This window comes from Vidua macroura, chromosome 1 (assembly GCF_024509145.1).
Source record: "Vidua macroura isolate BioBank_ID:100142 chromosome 1, ASM2450914v1, whole genome shotgun sequence".
NCBI lineage: Eukaryota > Metazoa > Chordata > Aves > Passeriformes > Viduidae > Vidua > Vidua macroura.
The window spans coordinates 129,976,139-129,996,495 of record NC_071571.1 but is presented as its reverse complement, the minus strand read 5'-3'; the positions used below and the strand labels follow the sequence as shown (position 1 = coordinate 129,996,495).

The window sequence follows — 20,357 nt, the reverse complement described above, 5'->3', positions numbered from 1 at the left end:
GCAGCCCCTCTAACCTGGATGTATCTTCATTTACATTCTCATCTCCCTGGTCCTCACATTCCAGGGTCTCATATCTGTTGTTTAAGGGCACCTGGAGAGGTGAGGTAGGTCAGCAAGGAATTCACCTGCTACCCCAAACAGAAACTCATTTCCACTTCCCACTGTCTCTTAAGAGCTCCTCCTTTTCCCTGGGATGAGTAATGGCAATAAGCAACATGATTCACCTTCCAAAGACTGGGATTTTAGTCTTTTTTTATCATATAGGCCCTAATTCTCTTCTGTAGCAATTGATTAACTTAAATCTGTGTTGAGAGAAAAAAAAGTGATATAACTACAATGCAGTAAGTAGGCACTTTAAAAAGAAATGTCCAAAGTTCTTGTAAATCTTTGAGAAGAAACCAGACACATACATGTATTTGGAATGTACTTTTTTTTATATACATATCTATTCAGTATATGATGCAGTATGCAGCATTTTAAAATAAATTAACCTATTATTATAAAATGCTAAGTTGAAGCTAATAAAAATATTGTAGAGGAAGGATAAATGTAAAAGTATAAACTCTCTGGGAAAGGGGAATATGTTTGTAGTTCTGTGAAATACATACACACAATAAGCTAATGCAATAAGCCCCATACAGCCACTTAAAACAATAGGCTTTTTTATGTCATTGATAACTCTAGGGTTGTTTTGCATTACTGTCCTGAAGAAATTACATGCCTGGCTGTGAACTAAGACTTAGTGTAGTATTTAGGGCAGAAAAAAAAGAGGACTAGAAAATAGTGAAGGGATTTTAGTCCTTAATTTCTACGAGGATAATGAAATTCAACTGTTGTGTATTTCACCATGAGAGCTGACAACATTAGCTTAAAAAAAGGCCCTGTAAATGACATAAAACTTTTCAGAGCCAATCCCCTGGAGATTCTTCACATTTCATCGCTGGCATACTAATTAGTTTGTCATGTCAAACTTTGATTGCCTTGTCATTTTAATGCAAGGTTTAAAGTAACAAAGTTTCTTTCAGTCACTGGCATTTAGTACTTTTTAATTTCCCCAATGAGGGATTTTTATCTGTGTTGATAATGTCAGAGAAGCAGCTGAGCACTAATAACTATCCAAAGTTAGTTCAAGCAGGGTGACCATGCTAGTACTTGGTGTGTCATATTTGCTCTTTAAACACGTTTAAAGATTAAATATTGTAGCAGAGTGATTGTACTGGCTGTGTTTGTATATGTGACACTAATGTAGACAGTGCCAAAATACATTGTGTCTCTTGGAAAAGCAGGACCTAGTCTCGAGAAACAGCTCCAAGAAAAAGCAATGTGCTATATGTCTCCTGGTGTTTGGATAAGACAAAATTCTTTGTAGCAGTACCAAAAAGGGAGCCTCTGAACTTTCTCTGGGTCATTTTGTTGGCCCCCCCACATGGGGCTTGTGCTGGTGGAAGCCCAGCTGTTCATCCTTACCAAGTAAAGCAGGAAGGCCTTTCCACTACTGGTGCTAGTTCTGCTCTCATTGGGTGAGGAAAACATGCCAGCAGGAGGGTGACAAGCAGAAAATTGTTTGAGAGGTGTGGAAGCTTGGACCCCAGATAGCTGGAGTTTGGTATGCAGAGACTAAAAGTCATGGGAGTTCTTGGGGAGAGATTTTTTTTTTACAGGCTGCAAGAACAAATCAGTAGTCCATGGGACAAGTGACGAAGTTTTCTCTCTTCTTGAAAGGTAGACACAAATCCTAACAGTAGTATTTGCAAAGACATCATTGACTGCAGAATATCACTCCACAGAGAATTATTAGCAACACAGTACATCGATTCAGCTAAGGAAAAAATGTTTCCTAAACAAAGTGAGAGCTTACTGTCTGTCATTCTTTAGCATATCTGCTTAATCTGTTGTGTAGTTAGATACCTCACTATGGAGAGTTTCTCTCATCTGGAACAACTTAGATGGGAATAGATAGCAACACATTCCTGGTGTATTTTAGCAAAGGATATTCTCCAATTTCATGCTGTTCATAATCTGCTAAATTAGTGAACTACATTTTTCAAGATACAGTTTCATAGCTTTGTAGAAATTAAGGCCACAAGAGACTATAAGATTATTTGATCTGCACTTCTATATGTTATTGATCATAAAAGTTCATCCAAATACTTTCTTCCAAGTCCAAGCACTTTGTAATAGCCAAAATACTGGGTCTTCAAACCAATTCAAACCACAAAATGCAGAGCAGCTTAATGTGCCAGCAATAGATAAAGTGTGATATTCCCAGTTATCCCTGTAGTCAGGCTTTGATCCCTGACCTTGAAATGAAAGGGAGGGGAAACAGCACGCACAGAGAAGAACAAAATCAGATCTATGCCTGACCTGAACACATAAGTATCATAATCATGGTGGTTTGAGATGTGAAGAAGATGCACCAAGCAAAATCTGTACCAGCTTGGAGCAGTAGACCATCTTTCACAAACCTTCTTCTCAAATCTGTCTCTACTTAAGACCAGTCTGTGGCACTTCAAAGAATAATCAACAACAGCAAAACCTCAAATCCTAGAAATAAAATCAATACAATGGAGGAAAATGTCAACATCAGAAAACTTTTGATGCTATATAAAAAAGTCTGAGCAGTTAAACATAGGGTGCTGTTACTTTTAATAATTTAGTATTTGTGGGGTTCAGAATGTAGCATTGACCATTGAAGTAATCTGAGGTTTCCTAGAGCCGTGAAGGAGAGGAGCAGCTAGGAGAGTTGAGTTTGTTGATTCCTGGCAGCCAGGTCCTTCTTTTCACACAAGCCAAATTTGAAGTATTCTTACCAATTTCTAAATAAAAATGTACTTCTTTGAGAGAGATCAGATGGTAAAGGACTCACAGGTATGCAAGTCCATATTTTCCTGAAGAATGTTCAATCATTCTTGCTCCTAAAAAAATGGCATCTTAGTTCAAGGCTGAACTTATCTAACTGCAGCTGGGCCTTGAAAGTTTCTTGTAAACAGGATAAAAGGACCCCACACTGTGAAATGCTTTACTTAAATACAGGTGTATATAATTATATGGTGTAACCAAACTAGCTCTCATTCTTCTCTATGATAAAATAAATACCGGTCATCTCCCTGCTGGAAATCCCTCCACCTTTGTACATCCAGAAATCACACTGAGGGAGTATTTACCTGTGAAAACCAAAGACCTTCTTAGAGTCAGTTTTTCAAGGCAGAGTACTCCACTTTAAAAGTACTGTATGCATCTTTGATACCTATATATATTATTTTGCATCTAGCTGTTTTCAAATGAATCCTGTTGTTTTGTAGGCATATAGCCAGGTATTTTCAATGACTCTCTAATAGTACCTTGTTCTCATTATTTGAGACAACAATGATCTTTCTTCCATCTGAAATTTTCACAGTAAAAAATTAGAGCCAAAAAAGTGTGGATAAAAGTTCATAAATTACTTTTGTTGCCTTCTGTTAGCTGTAGAATGTCCTGCATTAAGGAAGTAAACATTCATGTATAAATACGATTTTGTTGAAACTCTAAAACATGGTCGCAGTGAATATCCACCTAAAGTCTTCAATTAAAAATATGAGATAAAAAGATTGTCAGTTCTTGTATATGTATTTTTACAGGTATCCTTGGTCAGCCTGATTTTCTTTTCATCTCTTTTCAGAAAGAGCTAGGGAGAGTTTAGCAATTCAAAGAGAGCAATTTGTGGTACTCTTTCACTTAGTTTTAAGCAGGTTTCAAGTAAAAAAGGTATGATTCTATTTGAAGGACAATTAAACAACATGTAAAACCCCCCTGACATTTCCTGGAAGTATGATATTTCTCTATATGTGTAGGCTATGAAGCTGCCATACACAGTGTCCAGATTTCTGTTATCACAGCTAACATTTTTTCCTCACCCCCTCTCCTGATTAATCTTGTTTATATCCCATTCTGCCACTTGCTCCTTCAGGGTGAATTTCAGGACATAATCCAAGTATTTTGGCATGAGAGACATAAAAATGACAAAAAATGATAAGAGAATTAAATCTACATTATGCTGTAATGGTTTGTGTTTCCTTTATGAAAAGTTTCTGGAAAACTTAACCAAACTGAAATCAGTAGGATTCTACATATGCTATTCTACATGTAAGAGAGTAAAACAGAAAATTCTGTTCCTTTTTAAAGGCTTCTCTGACTGTACTTTGAGATTTGAGAGTAGAAATGTTGTTTCCTAGTGTTCTGTACCATGATATAAAAGAAAAAAAAAAGGAGAAAAAGCCCTCTGATCATTTTAAGTTTATTCCTATAAAACTTTTTCTCTATTCTTTAATTATTCATGGTAAAATCCTTTGAGTAAATGGATTTTGCAGAGGATGATGGGGATGATCCATAAAGTGCAAGAGAAAGGGAGCTATATATGCCAAGCAGGGAGTATTTTAACATTTCATTTCTATGCATGACTTAAAATACAAATAGCAAAGCCTGAAAAGTATAAAACAAATTAAAATGACAATATGTATCTGTTGTTGCAAATACACTATAGTGGTGCAGCATCTCATTTGCTATTTACCTTGCAAAATTTATGTTTATAAAAGTCCATAAACTGGATGCAATTCTTAAGAGACTACATATCCCTAGCTGAGAGCCAGATGTCCTTTGTAAGGCCATTTATTTTATATTTTTGTTACTCTGTCTTTTTCAGTAACTCAAAACTAAGGTTCTTGCGTAACTCTCCAACCTGGAGTTTTAGTAAGACTTTTCATTCCCAGGGATAATAAATACTGATCCACCCACACCGTTCCTAATGGCTGTGTAGGGAAAATAGTATTATTATCACAGTGTTACTCATTGTGAAACTTAGGCAGAGGAATTAAAGCATTGCTTCTGTCAAGCAGTTACTGGGCAGTCTTGCGAATAAAAATCTTGAGAATAAAACTCAAGATTTTCCCAATTCCACTTCCTTTGAAACAAATCTTTAATGCAAAGGTTCCTGAAAAGTTTACTGCTGCTACTCACAGCATTTCACAAGGGAGACCAGGGAGAAGGGAGGGCAAAGGTAAACATATTGTAAAGCAGAAAGAGTGGGATGTGTGGCATCCAAACAAGGGAAAAACTTTTTAATACTGGAATGAATTTGCTCTCTGTGTCAAGTGTGAATGGTGCCTGCAATGTACGGTTTTGTTGTCCACTCTCCTGAGCAGATGGAGCCTGCAGTTGTATGTCACTTGTTTATTACATCCTCTTAAGATTAGTAGCTGTGTGGCCAGATGGGTCTGGGAGCACAGCTGTGGATACAAGGAAATAAATGAAACCTGTCTGATGCTGCGATGCCCTTTTGTGAGATACTGACGTGTTGCAACTGCAACAAAGCAAAAATCACTTTCCTTTAATATATGAGTGAATTAGATGTACTTTTTTAAAAATCAAATCATGAAATCAGGAGGATGAAGTTCAGAGGATGGTACAGTTCTAAGAGGAAAATGTAGTTGATATCTGTAGCCAACAGCCTCGGCAAATTTGCAGGAGCAATTTTAATGTAGTAAAACAAATTTAAAGTACATCTCAATAATCCATATAAAATATAAAGCAAAAGTTCCTATAGAATAAAGAATATGCTCCTATAGAACATATGCCAACTAGGCAGTAGTATTTCAAAATTTATTAGATGGCATATGTTGAATTATTGATCCAACATTCTGATAAACTATATAATGCATTCATGTAAATGCAAATTAAATGCTGCTCTATAGAAGAATGCCAGATTATGGGCTAGACTTTAAAAAAATGAAACGCACAGTTTTAACTCCTTCATGTCAGTGAACACAATGCTGGTCACAAAGCCACCACCAACCTAGAGATGCTGGGTAGGATTAATCCCACAGTGCACAAAAAGAGGTACCATCTGCACTCCCTTCTAGTCTAAGGGGAGAAATGGTCATTTTTGGGAAGAAGTCTCCTGGCCTCTCCTAGAGGACACAAGATGGACAGATTCTGTCCTTGGAAAGTAAAGGGTCTTGTTGACTTGGTTCAATGTAGGCATCTCATTTCAGTCCAACTGACAGAGTAGGTTTGATGTGACATCTTCTGTACCAATTCAGACCAGTTGTTATAAAATCACTGAACTTTTTTTCTTGTCTCATTTTAAATGTGCATTGGGATTGTTCTGATGTAATTGTTTTATAGCTTAGCATGAAGCTGAGAATTGGAGGGGAAGTTTTGCTTCTTTCCTTAGAGGGAGAGTGGGATTTGGAGGTACAAACTAACCTTTGGAGCATCTCAAATGCACAATTTTAAAAATTCATCATGATGATCAGGAGTCAAGCAGTAGATGTTAGCTGTAGAGTCATACTTTCTGTGAGCTGAAGGGACATAAGGATTTTTCTCAGATTTATCTTATTTATCTTTCATCTTTCACTGTCTAGCAAAATGAGAGTCAACACTATAGGAAGTGTGCTGAGCCTTACAGAAAAATAAAAACTTAAAAATGAGAAATAGGGTGTCTTGGAAAGAAATACAGGAAATGAAAGAAATATTAAGAGGATGATTGTACTGTAATTACATTTTTACAGAGTCCAGCCTTAAGATGATAGCAGTCACATAATGAGTATAATGTGTAGTATAAAAACATTTTTCTCCTTCTGAAAGCTGCTATAAATCATGTATACTTTGGAAGTCTCTTTTATGCTAATTAAGGAAGATGCAGCAAGTTGCAATATTTTATGGGAAGAGAGGCAAGTGCAAATTGTTGTGCTTTTTGCCTTATTTCAGAGCCGAAGAAAGAAAAGTTTCATCCAATTCTGAAGGAGTTTGTAGTTCCATGTTGTACTGCATGCCAGGAGGTTGGGAGGTAGAGGTAGCAATTTTCATTGACTTCCACCATACTGTGTTTGCTTCATTAAAAAATTACAAATTTGTTGGCAAAAAGCAGTAACATATTGCTAGAAAACATCAAAATTCACAGTGTAAATTCATAACTTAAATTTGTGTTCAAAACTGTGGTTTGTGAATTCTGTCTTTTCCTTTAAAAAATAAGGAATTGGATAAAAAAATATATAAAGCTCCTATTTCTAGGTAAGACTAAAGATTTTTGAGCTAAATATCCTCTTTCTGATGGTATATCAGATTCACCAAAATCTTTATTAAGTGAATGGATTCTACAACATTTGGAATGGTAACCACCATAGAGAAATCATTAAAGTATCAATGCCTTATGCAATTATATTATGTCTGATGTTATTTTGATGTGCTTTGTAGAAGGGAAATAATATTTATTCCTGATTAATCTGAAAATACGGCATTATTTCTAACAGGTTTTTGTTTTCTTTTATTTCTACAGGAAATTGCCCTTGTCCTTGCAGCTATACTGGTATTTTTGTTGGCTTTCTATGCGTTTTTTTATCTTAATGTTTCCAATGAAGTTGACCTTGATCTGGACCCAGATGAAAACTAGCAGATGTAATGACTCTATCATCAAGATTTCTTCAGCTTCAACAAGACTACACAGGAACACACAGTCCCTTCACTGTAAGACAGTAAATTATGCCTTTTCTTGCAGTCCAAATTTATAAGAAAGTTTTGCAATACATCAGTCACATTCCAGGTCTCCAAAAGAAGAACACTTATGCCTGGCCAAGTGTATTTGTCTAACACCAGAGCCAGGAGCAACAGTACAATACATGAAGTTTATTGTTTACATTATGTTTTTCTCAGGCAGAGAACTTTGATGTCAAAAGACAGGTGCTACTATTATCATGGGTATTGATGCTGACTTCACAGGAGTGTCTGCCTTGACCAAATTTAGGAATCAGAGCTTCCTAATAACCAAATTAGTTTCCTGTTCCTTTCTGAAAAGAAAGCAGAAATACCAAATAAAAAGTATTTTCTTCATTTGTGTTTAAAATATATCAAAATGCCCTCATCCTTTCTCTCCCTTTTAATCTTTCTTGTGCATGTGTGCACATGCATGAAGATTGAAGAAATTGTAGGAAAAAAACTATCTTCTTACAAGCAGTCTGTCACCTTCTATATGGACTTAATTTTCTGTCATTCCAGATTCTGTGTGCCCATATATCTGCAGTAATCTTTTTCATTCTTTTGCCAACTGTTCAGCACACATGTGTTCTGTTAGAAATGGCACCTGGATGACAGAAGCTCTAACATTCACATATGCTTCTGAAACACAGTTCTTTGCCTCCTGTGCTGTCTGAACTAGTGTAAATAGAAAGTTTAGTTGATGTTGGTTTTAATTAGTGTATTGGTCTACTATTAATATAAAGTCAAAACTGTGTTTTAATTATGCTCTTCCTGATGGTTTTAGTATCAACTTGCTCTACCTATTAGGAGCATGTTGTATAAAAACATTCCTTTCCAGCTATACAATCATTTTAATCATCAAACTAATGTGAGAGGCTGTAAGTAATAAAAAACCACTTTTTTCCTGTTGTACTAATAACTGGTAAATCTTGGCTCCATTATATCCTTCAGTTCTTGCAAAGTACCTTTCAAATTAGGCACTGTAGATAGCATTTTTGTTCCTTTTGATAGCCAAAAGCCACTTGAAGAATTTGGTGTGTCAAAGCAGCTGCAGGGAGCTTTAAAATTCTAGCTTTATCCTGTTCTGCTTTGAGTTTGGCATATAACTGAGCTTGTGGATGTAAAGACTCAGTTTTGATCCTCTTAGAAGTGTGGTCAGTCTTTCTCTGACTGAGATTCAGTTCTGATTCAGTTTGGTATCAAAACATGTAGAGCCATTGGTGCTGAATGTTGCAAGGAAACTTAGGCAGACTGATTTTCAGAAAAGTTTCCATAATTCTGCAGCTTGGTTTTGCCATTGACATAAATTTCAGAGCTGAATGTTAGGTTTAATTACAACTGAGGTATTTATTGTCTTGTTCCTGAGATGCCTGACTAAGATTTCATACAGTGATTTTGAAGACAAAGGGATACAAATCACAGCAAATATTATAATGGAAAATATATTTCTTTTAAATTGACGCAGTCCCATTATCACCACTTATGAAACTTGGATCAATACAGTTAATTTTTAAATCATACAGTAACTATGATCATATACATCATGAGTCTCTAAGGACCCACTCCATATGTGTCATAGTCTTCATTCACTTTCTGCCATGCAAAACAACAACTCTAGAAATTCAGAGTACAACAGTCTTCCGAGAAATATATGAAAGAGAAACGTATATATGCAAATATATCTCATTTTCTATGTATGACTCTTACAGACACAAAATCCTAACATTTGTGTATGCATATGACTTACAGTCCACTACTAGTCACACAGTTGACCAAACACCTTGCAACATGCTGAATTTATGGTGAAGCATTATCTGACACATGGCCCAACTTCCAGTGGAGGGAAAGGCGTATCACAAGCTATCTCCTTGGATGTGACATGCCTTTCACTTCACCAGCACCCAACCACATGTCACAGAAGCTGCAGACCTCTCCTGTTACTTTACATTAGCAGTTTTCATGTTCTATTACATGCTGGAGTGGTTGCTTCCTTAATGTCAGCATATGGCTCTCTGGGTCATGTATGGTCTGAGAAAGATATGTTGAAGTTATATGAAGTTATGAAGATATATGGAAGTTACTCCCTTCATGCAGGTCATCTTGTAACCTGCTCTCTCAATTGGTTGCACTAAAAGGGAAGCAATTCTTACTGTCAAATTTATAAACATGAAGTTCCTAGAACAGGAATATTCCATTTCCCATTACTGTGAATCAAACCAAATCTGAAGTGTGCATATATGTGATTCTGTCAGCTTCCCCGATGTGTGGCTTATGAGTTCATATTGCCCACAGTTTGCAGTTTGGTTTGTCTATTGGCTTTGTTTGGATTGGGTCTTTTCATTTGCATGAAAGATCATAGAATCATGAAATCATTTAAAAATAGTTTGGGTTAGAAGGGATGCAAAAGATCATCTATTTCCAATACCTCTGCCATGGGCAGAGACACCTTCTACTAGAGCACGTTGCTCAAAGCCCCATCCTGGTGTCAAACACCTCCAGGATGGTGCATCCACAGCTTCCCTGGGCAACCTGTTCCAGTGCCTCAGCACCCTCAGAATAAAGAATGTTTTCTCAATGTCTGATCTAAACTTACTCCCTTTTAGTATGAATCAACTCTCTCTTGTGCTGTCACTACACGCTTTTGTAAAAAGTCTGTCTTTTTTGTAGGCTCCCTTCAGGTACTAGAAGGATATTCTCATGTAACTGGAAAATTTCTTTCTGCTTAGACTGGGTAGACTTCTGTTCAGTGTATGTAGAAATACATGGTAAATATTACAGCAAATACACTTTTATCTTCTTTTACACTTAAATCTTCTTTTATCAGTACAATAATTCCTAATGGGATATGTTGCTTATTTTGCCATTAATTATATCTGAGATTGAAATATGCCTTTTGGATTTTGGACCATTTATCTTTGTATGAATTGCTTGGTGTCTATTTTATTAATAAATGTTTTTTTTTTTCTCTATTTTGGTTCTCTTACTAATGTTGAACACACTGAATTATGTATACATTTGAAAGGACATTAAAGCAATCTAAACAGCACAATATTCAAAAGTAAGCATTGTAATGTAAGCAGTTTTAGAATATCTGGATTACTTTAGGCAGTTCTAGCTGCTAAACTCATATAAAACTAAATGTGGCCTATGAATACTTAAAAGACAATGAAGAGAACTTCTTTTGGCATCCTGCCCAATACTAATAGATCAGATCTCTTTCTAGAGTTGATCCATGCAGCTCTATCACTTCAGTTGTAGAAGACTTTTTTTATTATAAAATTGGTAATTCTATATGCTTGTTTCAAAGAAGGATTACTGATCAAACAATTTACATGGCAAACCTGACTTAATGAGTTTTTTCAAAGCTAATCACCTGAAGGAAAAGGTAGACATCAGTAGTTGCCCTCTACTCCTGGAGTATACTGAATTTCTTTCTAGCAGAGGTTGTGGAGGAGATGCTTATACTGAGTCCTTGTGCTGTGGGTGGGAGCAAATACCCTGTCTGGGAGAATCTCTGGCTAGGAAGGCATAACAGTCTTCCAGAAGTGATTTTGCTGAGCAAATCTTCCTAGGTGGTTTTCCTTTTCTCTTTGATACTTCAAAAGCAGAACCACCATGTAGACCATCTCAGGACAGAAGCCTCAGTCTAGTATTTTTACTAGTGCTTCTAGTGAACATTGCCAATGAAAGGCTCTAGTTCTACTACCTAGAGTCCATAAACATATTTTACTGGAAGCTTAGGAGGCAAGTTAAGCATTTCCCTAATAGACCCTAGAGATACATTTAAACTTTTCTTGAAAAATGCTGTAGTTAAAATTCACTGTTGCATATCATATAGACACCATGTGATTCAGAATCAGCTGCTTCCATGCATCAGACCAGCTGTAGCAGGACATGTAGACTGGGACATTGTGCTGCAACATATAACTACAAGTAGCTACTACATGAGCAAACTCATCTGTTTACTTAGGTGTCCTTAGGTGACCTAAAAATTTTGTTTGAAAACACAGGTTTTGAACAACTCTACTAAAGGAAAGCCCTACAAAACTGTTCATGCCTCTTTCATGAAGGTTGCTACCATGGAAGAGAGTCAGCTGCTGACTTAGGGCCATGTTTTGAATGCTGCCCTCTTCAGAAGGAAAATGCTGCTAGGAGCTCCCAGCAGAGAGATGACTGATAAGGGATGGTCCCTGTAAGGCACAACTGAGCCAGTTGGTGAAGGTCAAATGCATTCAGGACAATTTTCTTTAGAGAACTGTACTTGAAAAGCAGAGTAGGCAAGTTAGAGTTCCAACAAAAAAGATACTACAGATCTTGATCGCATTTCAAGTTCTACTTACAGTAGCATAGTAATTAGTGGTGCTTATGACTAAGAAAATAACAGCATGGCACATCAATAAGACAGCAGAAATGTGATGTTGGAACTGCATCCTAAAAGATTTTACAGTGGATTATGCTTGCACTTTGGGAAGTGAAGCCATGAGATGAATAAATTGGCAAAGATTATCTGTGATCTTATGCTTACAATATTTTTTCCTGAAAAGAGCCAGTGGAGATATTTTGCAATACTTTTCTCCATCATCCTCTTAGTTTGCTGTAATGCATTTTTGTAGTTGTATTTCTTTCTACACATTTCCAAGAGTGAATTTTTTTTTTTTGCAGTTCATCAATTCATTTAATTGACAGAATCCTCTACTCATCCTTTTATCCCCCCTTAATCACAATCAAATTAGTGGGGAGACAGCCAAAATGTTAGGTACCAGTGTCTCTCAAGCAGATGTCACACCACTATTTTTTAGCTCGTTTAAATGAATAAATATGTTAAACTGTGAAGTATTACATTTTAGATTTTTTCATTAAAAAAAATGGGACAATCTGTTTACTGTCCTTAATTGAGACAACAATCCTGGTGGTTGCCAGTTTTGGCAGTTGTAATGATGAACTATAAATATTGGGACAGACTAACTGATGATTGTGGAGGATAGTTCAAGTACAATACTCATTCTGCATGAATACTTTTTTCAGTGGTACATTTTTTCTAGCTTCTGTGATTGTTGTACTGGTTTCGCATGTTAAAAACAAATAAATACCTGACTAGTCAATCAATAGGCTTGATTATGTTGTCTTATTCTCCATAGCTACATATAGCATAGAAAAGCTGTCCACCCTGGACCACAGTTCAAACTCTCCCTAAAAGTTATATGTCCAAGTCAGTTACAAATATGAACTACAAAGAGCTTTGTTTTGCTGGACTGTGGAAAAACTGAGCAACATAAAGATCTTTAGTACTCTTTTTGCCATTTCATAAAGATATTGTAGAAATATTTAAAATAGTGCAGCCACAGGAGGTGAGTATGTAGTTTGGTGACAAACAGATGTCATTGTTCTATTGCACTTCCAGAAACAAGACTGGAAAAAGATTGAAGCAAAATGGCCAGTTCTTCCAGGAGCCCACCACCTCACAACTCACCATGTTGTTCAAGAAGAGCTAAGTCTGATATCAAGTCAGAGCTAATAAAACTTCTTCTTTTTCATAGGATGATAAAGGGCCACAAGGAGATAAAGGTGTCTGGAGCAAAGCAGCTTCTTCTTGGACCAATGGGTCATTTATTTAAGTAAGAAACAGGGTTTGGGGACAAAGCATAGGTCAGAGCAGTTGTTGCTGCCTTCATGTGTAAAAAAAGTCACATTATGCTAAGAGAGTGGCTGTGTGTGTCTGTTACAGAGTTAAATGTAAATGTTCTGATATTGGCAATGTCCACATTTCTCTGGAGGCACCTTCTCCTGTGAGACTGTTAGCAGAGAGGAGGGATGTGGAGGGAAATGGGGAGCCCTTTTGCTGATTCTGCACTCCTAAAGCATCTTTCCTGCTCAGTGGGGAGCTGCTGGTGTTTAGAGTAGGACTGCAGTCCTGGGTTGCTTTGGACAGGCTACAAAAAGAATAGAGCAGAGTTTAACCTACTGGGTGAATCTCCTACCATTACTGGTGCCTGATTTGTTGCCACAAGTAAATAGAAGCTGAGGCACAGCCTTTTCGCTTTTATGTATTAGGTTCTCAGGAAGGTGCCAGAAAAATTGTCTTTTGTTGTCCTTTTGAAACTGTTCTGCACAGTTGTTTCGCTTACTGTCTGTGGGACTCCTGTCCAGTCAGAGAATGCCACGCTCATGCCTACTGCTCTTTGGTAGGCCTTATCCTTTTCAAGGAGGGGCTGGGGAGTGACCTGCCATCTCCCCTGCTCTCACCTGGCTGAAGCTGAAGAGGCCTCAAGTCACTATTACTGTGTAATGTAGTAAAACTTTTTCTGTTTTGGTGAGGACAGCAAATTGTGAATTCAGGGCAGCTTTATTTAGCCTTTCCTGCCTGAGGAACCTTTAGAGCTGCAAGCATGGTGAAACTCAGGTTTTTCCCTATTTCCCTTTTGATGACTTCCTTCAGCTTAAGATGAGCTATGCTTGTCTACTTAAGGCAGGGCTGTTTTAACAACAGTATAATGGGTTTTTGCTGCCCTAAAGAGCTCATGACTGCAGATTACCATGTTTATGTTTATGTGTTCATTAACACCTTTCTTGAACTGCTCTTCTCAGGCAGTACTCTGCCTTTGTTCCACTCAGTCTCTGCTGCTCTGGTAATAACAGGATGCACTAAACAGAAAAGCGAGTAGAGTGACTTTTTTAGATCATTGCCAAAGCCACAAATTAATTTAAAGTTAGTCAATATATGTGGAGGCATTCTCCCAGTACACTGTATAGATATTTATTTTGAAGAGCAGCCTGTTCTTGTGAATTATATTTGACAGTCCTTGCACTTATACATGGAGGTTTTTGAGTTCACATTAAAATAAGTTATAAACATGACTGTGTTATTCATGAGAATACATCTGAATTTTTTATTTTCTCATAAACTGATCATCAGCTGCTTTTAATTAATAGAAGAGTGGCCTTTATTTTTCAGTGATACAGTTCGGTCAAATATAGCTTCTTATCTGAAATGTTACAGAGTGGTAATTACATCCCTTTGGTTAAGGGTTACCTCAAAATAAGAATTACTTGTAGTATGTATGAGTTTTCCTGAAGACTGCAATGATGAAATTTGGTAAATTCTCCACAGAAATATCAGATGTATGACTCCAACAAAAGCAATGGTTTTGAAATTTTTCCTTCAGTGGGCTTTACCTTCTGTCTTAGGAAATTTTCAAGTTGATACCAGGATGGAGTGGGAAATGCCTGAAGGCCAAATGAAAGGACTAAAATAAATGCTTAAGAGACTGTTCCCATGCATTATTCAACCTCTTATGTACACACGGCTGCGACTGGGCTTATGACAGTGTTATGAGGTATGGAGAGGCAGCACATCTGAGACAGCCCACTTTGCTTGTGAATGTAGCACCCTCAAAACCACAGTGGCAAGTGTTTCTTCTACACTATATTAGGCTCCTGTACACAGAAGAGGTGTCTCTTCCTAGATTAATTCCTCTCTACAGAAAAAGATAAATTCTGTTTTATACGTCTTTACAGATAGAAAAAAAGAAAAAAACATTCCCCACGAGCAAGGGCATTTGGAAATAAGAATCATTCCTGCAGCACGGGAGTTGTGCATGGGCATCAAACATTCAATTTAAAAAATAATACAAATACAGAAAGGAAGATTTCATTGATTCACCATTCCTTACAGTACAGATCTCTAGAATAATTTCCACAAAGTTATTATTCCACCTATTCCAGTACTAGTTTAAGGATTGTCATTGCCAACTCAGAATGAAAAATGATCTTGTATTTCCCAGAACTTAAACAAGAAAATTAATCTATCTTTATTAAACATTGAGTTACTCAATTGCTTTGAAAGGGTCTACCAGAGGGTATTTACAGTAATGTATAACTCAAAGTGATGTAGAATAGCAGCAAAAAAAATATAACTGGATTTCAACCAAAGAGCTACAGAGCTGGCATGGCGACCTTCAGCACTTCCTTGCTGCTTCCTTGCAAAGCCTTGAAGAACAGATCAGTCACATCCATTCATTGACGTTTATCTTAGTTACTTAGTTTTCCTGTCATTTGTGAAGGATTAAAACTTCTTGGTCATTGGTCTGGAGAAAGCTAGATTTGATCTTTGCACCTAGATCAGGCTTTCCAGCTTGCTCATATCAAGGTTCATCAGGTTCCTTCCAGAGAGACTAAGCAGTTTGAAAAGAGTCTGAGTAGTCTTCCATCAGGTAAGCAATGAGGTAACACAGGATGAACACACTGAAAAACTGACACAGCCTCCCTTAGAGAGAGAAATATTTGCTGAGGTTGTCTGGCAATGGGGTACACGATGTGTCAAGTTCTGTATCAAGGGAGGAGTGAGCCTGGGCAGACAGATCTCATGTTGTCAGCAGGGACTTGATGCAGATGTTCTGCCAGATGCTGCTGCTTATGGACTCCCTCCTCCAATGGCAGAAACCCAAGAAAACTTATGAGAGGACCACAATGCAATCTTTTCATGAGTAAGATCATGAGAAGTGTTTCTCATGCTAAGAAGGAGGAAAAGTAGTTCAGTTCATTAACAACTCAGCATTATCAGAACTGCAGGTGCTACAATAAACCATTCTTAGCCTAACAGCAAAGGTTCCTTTGTAAAGCTTCATGTAAGTCTATGCACATTACAGATAACTAAACAATTCTTGTAATCAGGAAATTCATGCAGCTGGATATGAGAGGAAAAAAACCCACACACCACAAAAAAAAAAAAAAAACAAACCAAATCCCAAACCCCAAAAACATTTCAATAAGAAGTATGCTAAGTCTCTTCCAGAGGAAATACAGAGGTCCTTGCTCTGACGGAGTCTGAGGAAGGAGTCATGTACACTCCTGATCTCTCCTTTCATCATGTGGTAGTCATAGGGTGACACATCTTTCCACCCAGCCAACAGGAATACTTTAAGTAAAACAGGATTACAAAACACCAGGCTACCTCACTTCTGTGGTTTAGAGACCTGCAGAAATAAACCTCTCCGTTCATTAAATTATAACTTATATAGATACCCCACTTATTACATCCCTCACAGGCAAATATCATAACCAGATCCACCAGCAACATATTCATGCTCTGTCAAGTTCTCCTGTCTCTTGGAAGTCTTGAAGAATACAGACTCTGTGAGAGATTTTGTATTATGTTGGTCCTCTCACAAGTTTTCTTGACCTTAGCATGGGCTGAGAGATGAAGTTGGTGGGCTATTGAGGAGGAAAAAGAGGATAGTCTGTAAAAACCTCTACTTGATGCTAGTCTTAATTATTTGGAGGCAGATATCACAGCTGTCCTTGGAGGTGGAACTGGAATAAAGTATTTCAGGAAAGACACTGTTGTTCCTCTTTGGAAAGCCCAGTGGAAAAAGCTTTGGGCCATCTATGTCCCAGTGGAGGAATAATCAGTGATGTGTAAGGCTGAATAGATGGTACTGAAATGAAAGCAACCAGCAAGCAGAGCAGGCTCTTCTTCCAGAAGCTCAAATCCACAGCAGTGCCATGGCCTGGAGGAGCAGCACTTCCTCTCCATCTGAATCCCAAGCCTTTGGCCAGTTCACTCTGCTGGGGAGCTTGGGAAAAACAAACCTTGTGTGACCTTTAGCAGCAATTATGCAGGAGGTCTCTGCAAGAATGAAAATTTGCTCACAGGGGAAAAAATAGCTTGGAAAACTGTGTAATACTCCCACCCACTGACACTCCCTACTTGTGAACTATATCACTGCTTTTCATTCCTCTGAAAACAAAGTTGATTTGACTAATACTGCTATGTTCCTAATGACTTGTTTTTTGGATATATGGCAGCTGCATTAAAGGGGAAAAAAAGCCCACGCAGATAGTGGCTTGATTCACTGTGGCTGGCACAGAGATGGGTGCAGTGTCTCTGGCAGGGCAGCTTGTTTTGGAGAAGGCAGGAGTCTGTTCATGGTTATGCCATCATGACACACTTCTCCCAGTGGTATTGCCTGCTCTGGGAGTTCAGAGTCCCTGCAGGGCCAGTGCAGCTGATGTGTTCCCTGCTGCTGCAAAAGCCTTCCAGGCAGGAAGTATTAGTATTGACAGGGCGGGTCTCTGCAGGGGACCTGAGCAAGAAATACCCTGGTGAGAAAACCAAGTCAGGAGTGCATATGGCAGGATGAGCAGAAGCCACAGGGGACACAGAGCCTAGATTTGCTGAATTGTCAGGAGGCTGGTGTCTAAATCCAACTCTGGTCAGAAATGAAGGGAATTTAGAGGTTGGTTTGGTTAAGGGCTGATTCTCAACTGATCCTGAGTGTACAGTGAATAACTGGGCACACCAGAAGTCTCTGTAGAGCAGAAGGCAGTCTGGAGTTGCAGATGTGTGAATAATCCACCAAAGGGCCACCATGTCTGGCCAGGATGTCTGCTCCCAGTCCACAGTGGAACCACAGGTGACTTTTGGAACAGCCTGTCTGACTCACTTCATCTCATGGCAATCTTAAATTTACTTCTGGGTGTGCTTGGGTGTGTGGTCTCTGAAAGGCTGTCTCCAGCTGCTCCTAGGCTAGCCCATGTTTGTTGCCTGCATGATATTGTGCTGAGACTCTGTGGGCACATGCATAGAGGCATAGGATGATTTGGGCTGCAAGGAGCCTTAAAGATCATCTAGATCACACCTCCCTGCCAAAAGCAGGGTTACCTTCCACTAGATCAGGTTGCTCAGAGCTGCATCCAACCTGGCCTGGAACACCTCCAGGGATGGGACATCCACAGCTTCTCTGTTCCAATGTCTCAGAGTGCCGCCATAACAGTAAAAATTTTTTTCCTAGTATCAAAACCTATCAATTTCCAATTTAATGCCATTACATCTTGTCCTATCTCTAGTAGTATAAAAGTCGTACATTTTCTCTGTCATAATTATAATTATAACTTTTATGACTTGTGATTTGTGGTTTTTTTTTTTGTTTGTTTTTGTGATTTTGTGACTTGTGATTTTTTTTCCAGTGTTTTTCACACCACTGTATCTAATCACCACTGAGATTTTAGCAGAGCTCTAGTAGACTGTCATATTCTTTCTCCCACATGTATGTGTGTTTTCTTGGGCTGCAGTTTTGCACTCACTATATTTTGCAACAAGCCAGTATAACAGAGTTGCAACTTCTGAACAGTGCTGAATTGCAAATACAGAGAAATGAAAAAACCTAGTCCATTATTTGCAAAAAAAAAAAAAAAAAAAAAAAAAAAGAATTTAATAATATACATTATTCAGTCACTGATTAAAATACTTATTTCTAATTATTAAAACATTAATAATTTAAATACTTTAAATATCTTTAATTAAATCCACTGTGCTGAATAATACCAAATTCATTAAGATGAAAGTGATAGGTTGGGATGAAAGGAGTCATCTTAAAAAGCAGTTCACTTCATTCAGTGCATGGTGCCAACAGACTTCCTCCTGAAACCTCCTCAGGTTTTACAGCCATTGGGAAGCTACAGTGCTGGTATGTCACAGCCAGGTTTTTTCCTTCCTCCAGTATGGTGTAGGGATCGCTGCACAGTTAAGATTTTGCCATTAGGTTGAAGCAAAACTCAAAAACATAATAATTACTAAACACCATGTAGGACTTTTGTCTGAAGCAAAGGGGTTTTAGCTGTTGTTTTCCTACAAACCTGCACTCAAATACTTTCCCCTTCATTGTTACATAATAGTACTTATTCCTTCTCCTGATCCTAATCTATCATACAGGATTGACCTTACCTATATTTGAGCAGATGTTGTGATTCACTCTGCATTTCAGTGGCTGCATTTCAGCAACTGAGTAAAGTGGTCCCACTGCATCATTTTGCAAAGTTTGTAGAATTATTTAATGAAAATATTTTATTTAAATGTAAATTATTTCACTATTATCATTATGATCCTCATCATTATTATTACTGCCATTGTCATCAACTACTAGGGGTGAATACTAAGAATTTTTCTATCCACATTAGGAGTAGAAAGAAGTACTCAGGAATACAGCAGAGGTAATTGTCTACCTATTCCTTAGTGTGAATGGACACACAGTTTACTATCAGCTTTGTATTCTTTTACTTAACTCAGGTAGTAGTAAATGTAATGAAAACAGTTCAGAGGTATTTGACTGAGTTCAGCAAACAAGTTGTTTTAAACAGATTTAACATGAATTTTACATTATGTCTTAATTTTCCTGGCAGACTTTATTATTCCTTTGTAGGACATCATTACACTGGCTCTGTGAAGCCCTCAAAGAAATGTCTTACAGGTGCATCTCACCTGTTGTTCCTTGTGATGAAATTCATACCATTAAGAGAATGGCTATAAAAATGTTCTATGTGGAAGTGCATTACCTCATTATCTAAACATAGTGCATAAAATTTATTCCCAATAAAATCTGTTAGTCACTATAAACATAGTCTGTTCTGCAACAGTGGGGAAAAATTTGTCCTTTGTACTTTTGAAGCATGCTGGGCAATGGCAGAAAAATGTTTGGAGTTTCCCAAATACAAATCCCAGGATTTAAGAGGATTCAGAACCAGTGCAGGTTTTACCTATCACAACACTCTACCACTGATGTATGCAATTTCTCAGTCCCGGATCCTTGACTGGGTGTCCAGGGTCCATGAACAGCACATGGAGGTGCTGGAGGGTGGAGCACACTTGATAGCAGAACATGGATATGTGGAATAAGCCTGTCTGAAATCCCATGCCCTTCCCCACTTTGGAATGGCTTTTTAACAGGCTTTTTAATTTCAATGCCATCAAGAAGACTTGTCCACTTCCTCACCATCTGAATGCTCTCTTGATGGTGGTAGGTGCCAGCTCTGTCAAAAGCAGAGCACCTGTTGGATCTCTTAATCATGGTCCT

General features: G+C 37.9%; 1 protein-coding gene across 3 annotated transcripts in view; it reads left to right on the top strand.

Annotated features, from left to right (window-relative positions):
• TRIQK (triple QxxK/R motif containing) overlaps positions 1 to 10,305 on the top strand; it is a 57,150-nt gene extending 46,845 nt beyond the window's left edge. For all 3 annotated transcript variants that reach the window (XM_053987242.1, XM_053987225.1, XM_053987234.1), the window contains one exon: positions 7,313 to 10,305. In XM_053987242.1, the coding sequence (XP_053843217.1) occupies positions 7,313 to 7,426 (114 nt within the window). In that variant the 3' untranslated portion in view covers positions 7,427 to 10,305. The remainder of the gene's footprint in view (positions 1 to 7,312) is intronic.
• The last annotated feature ends 10,052 nt before the right edge of the window (positions 10,306 to 20,357 follow it).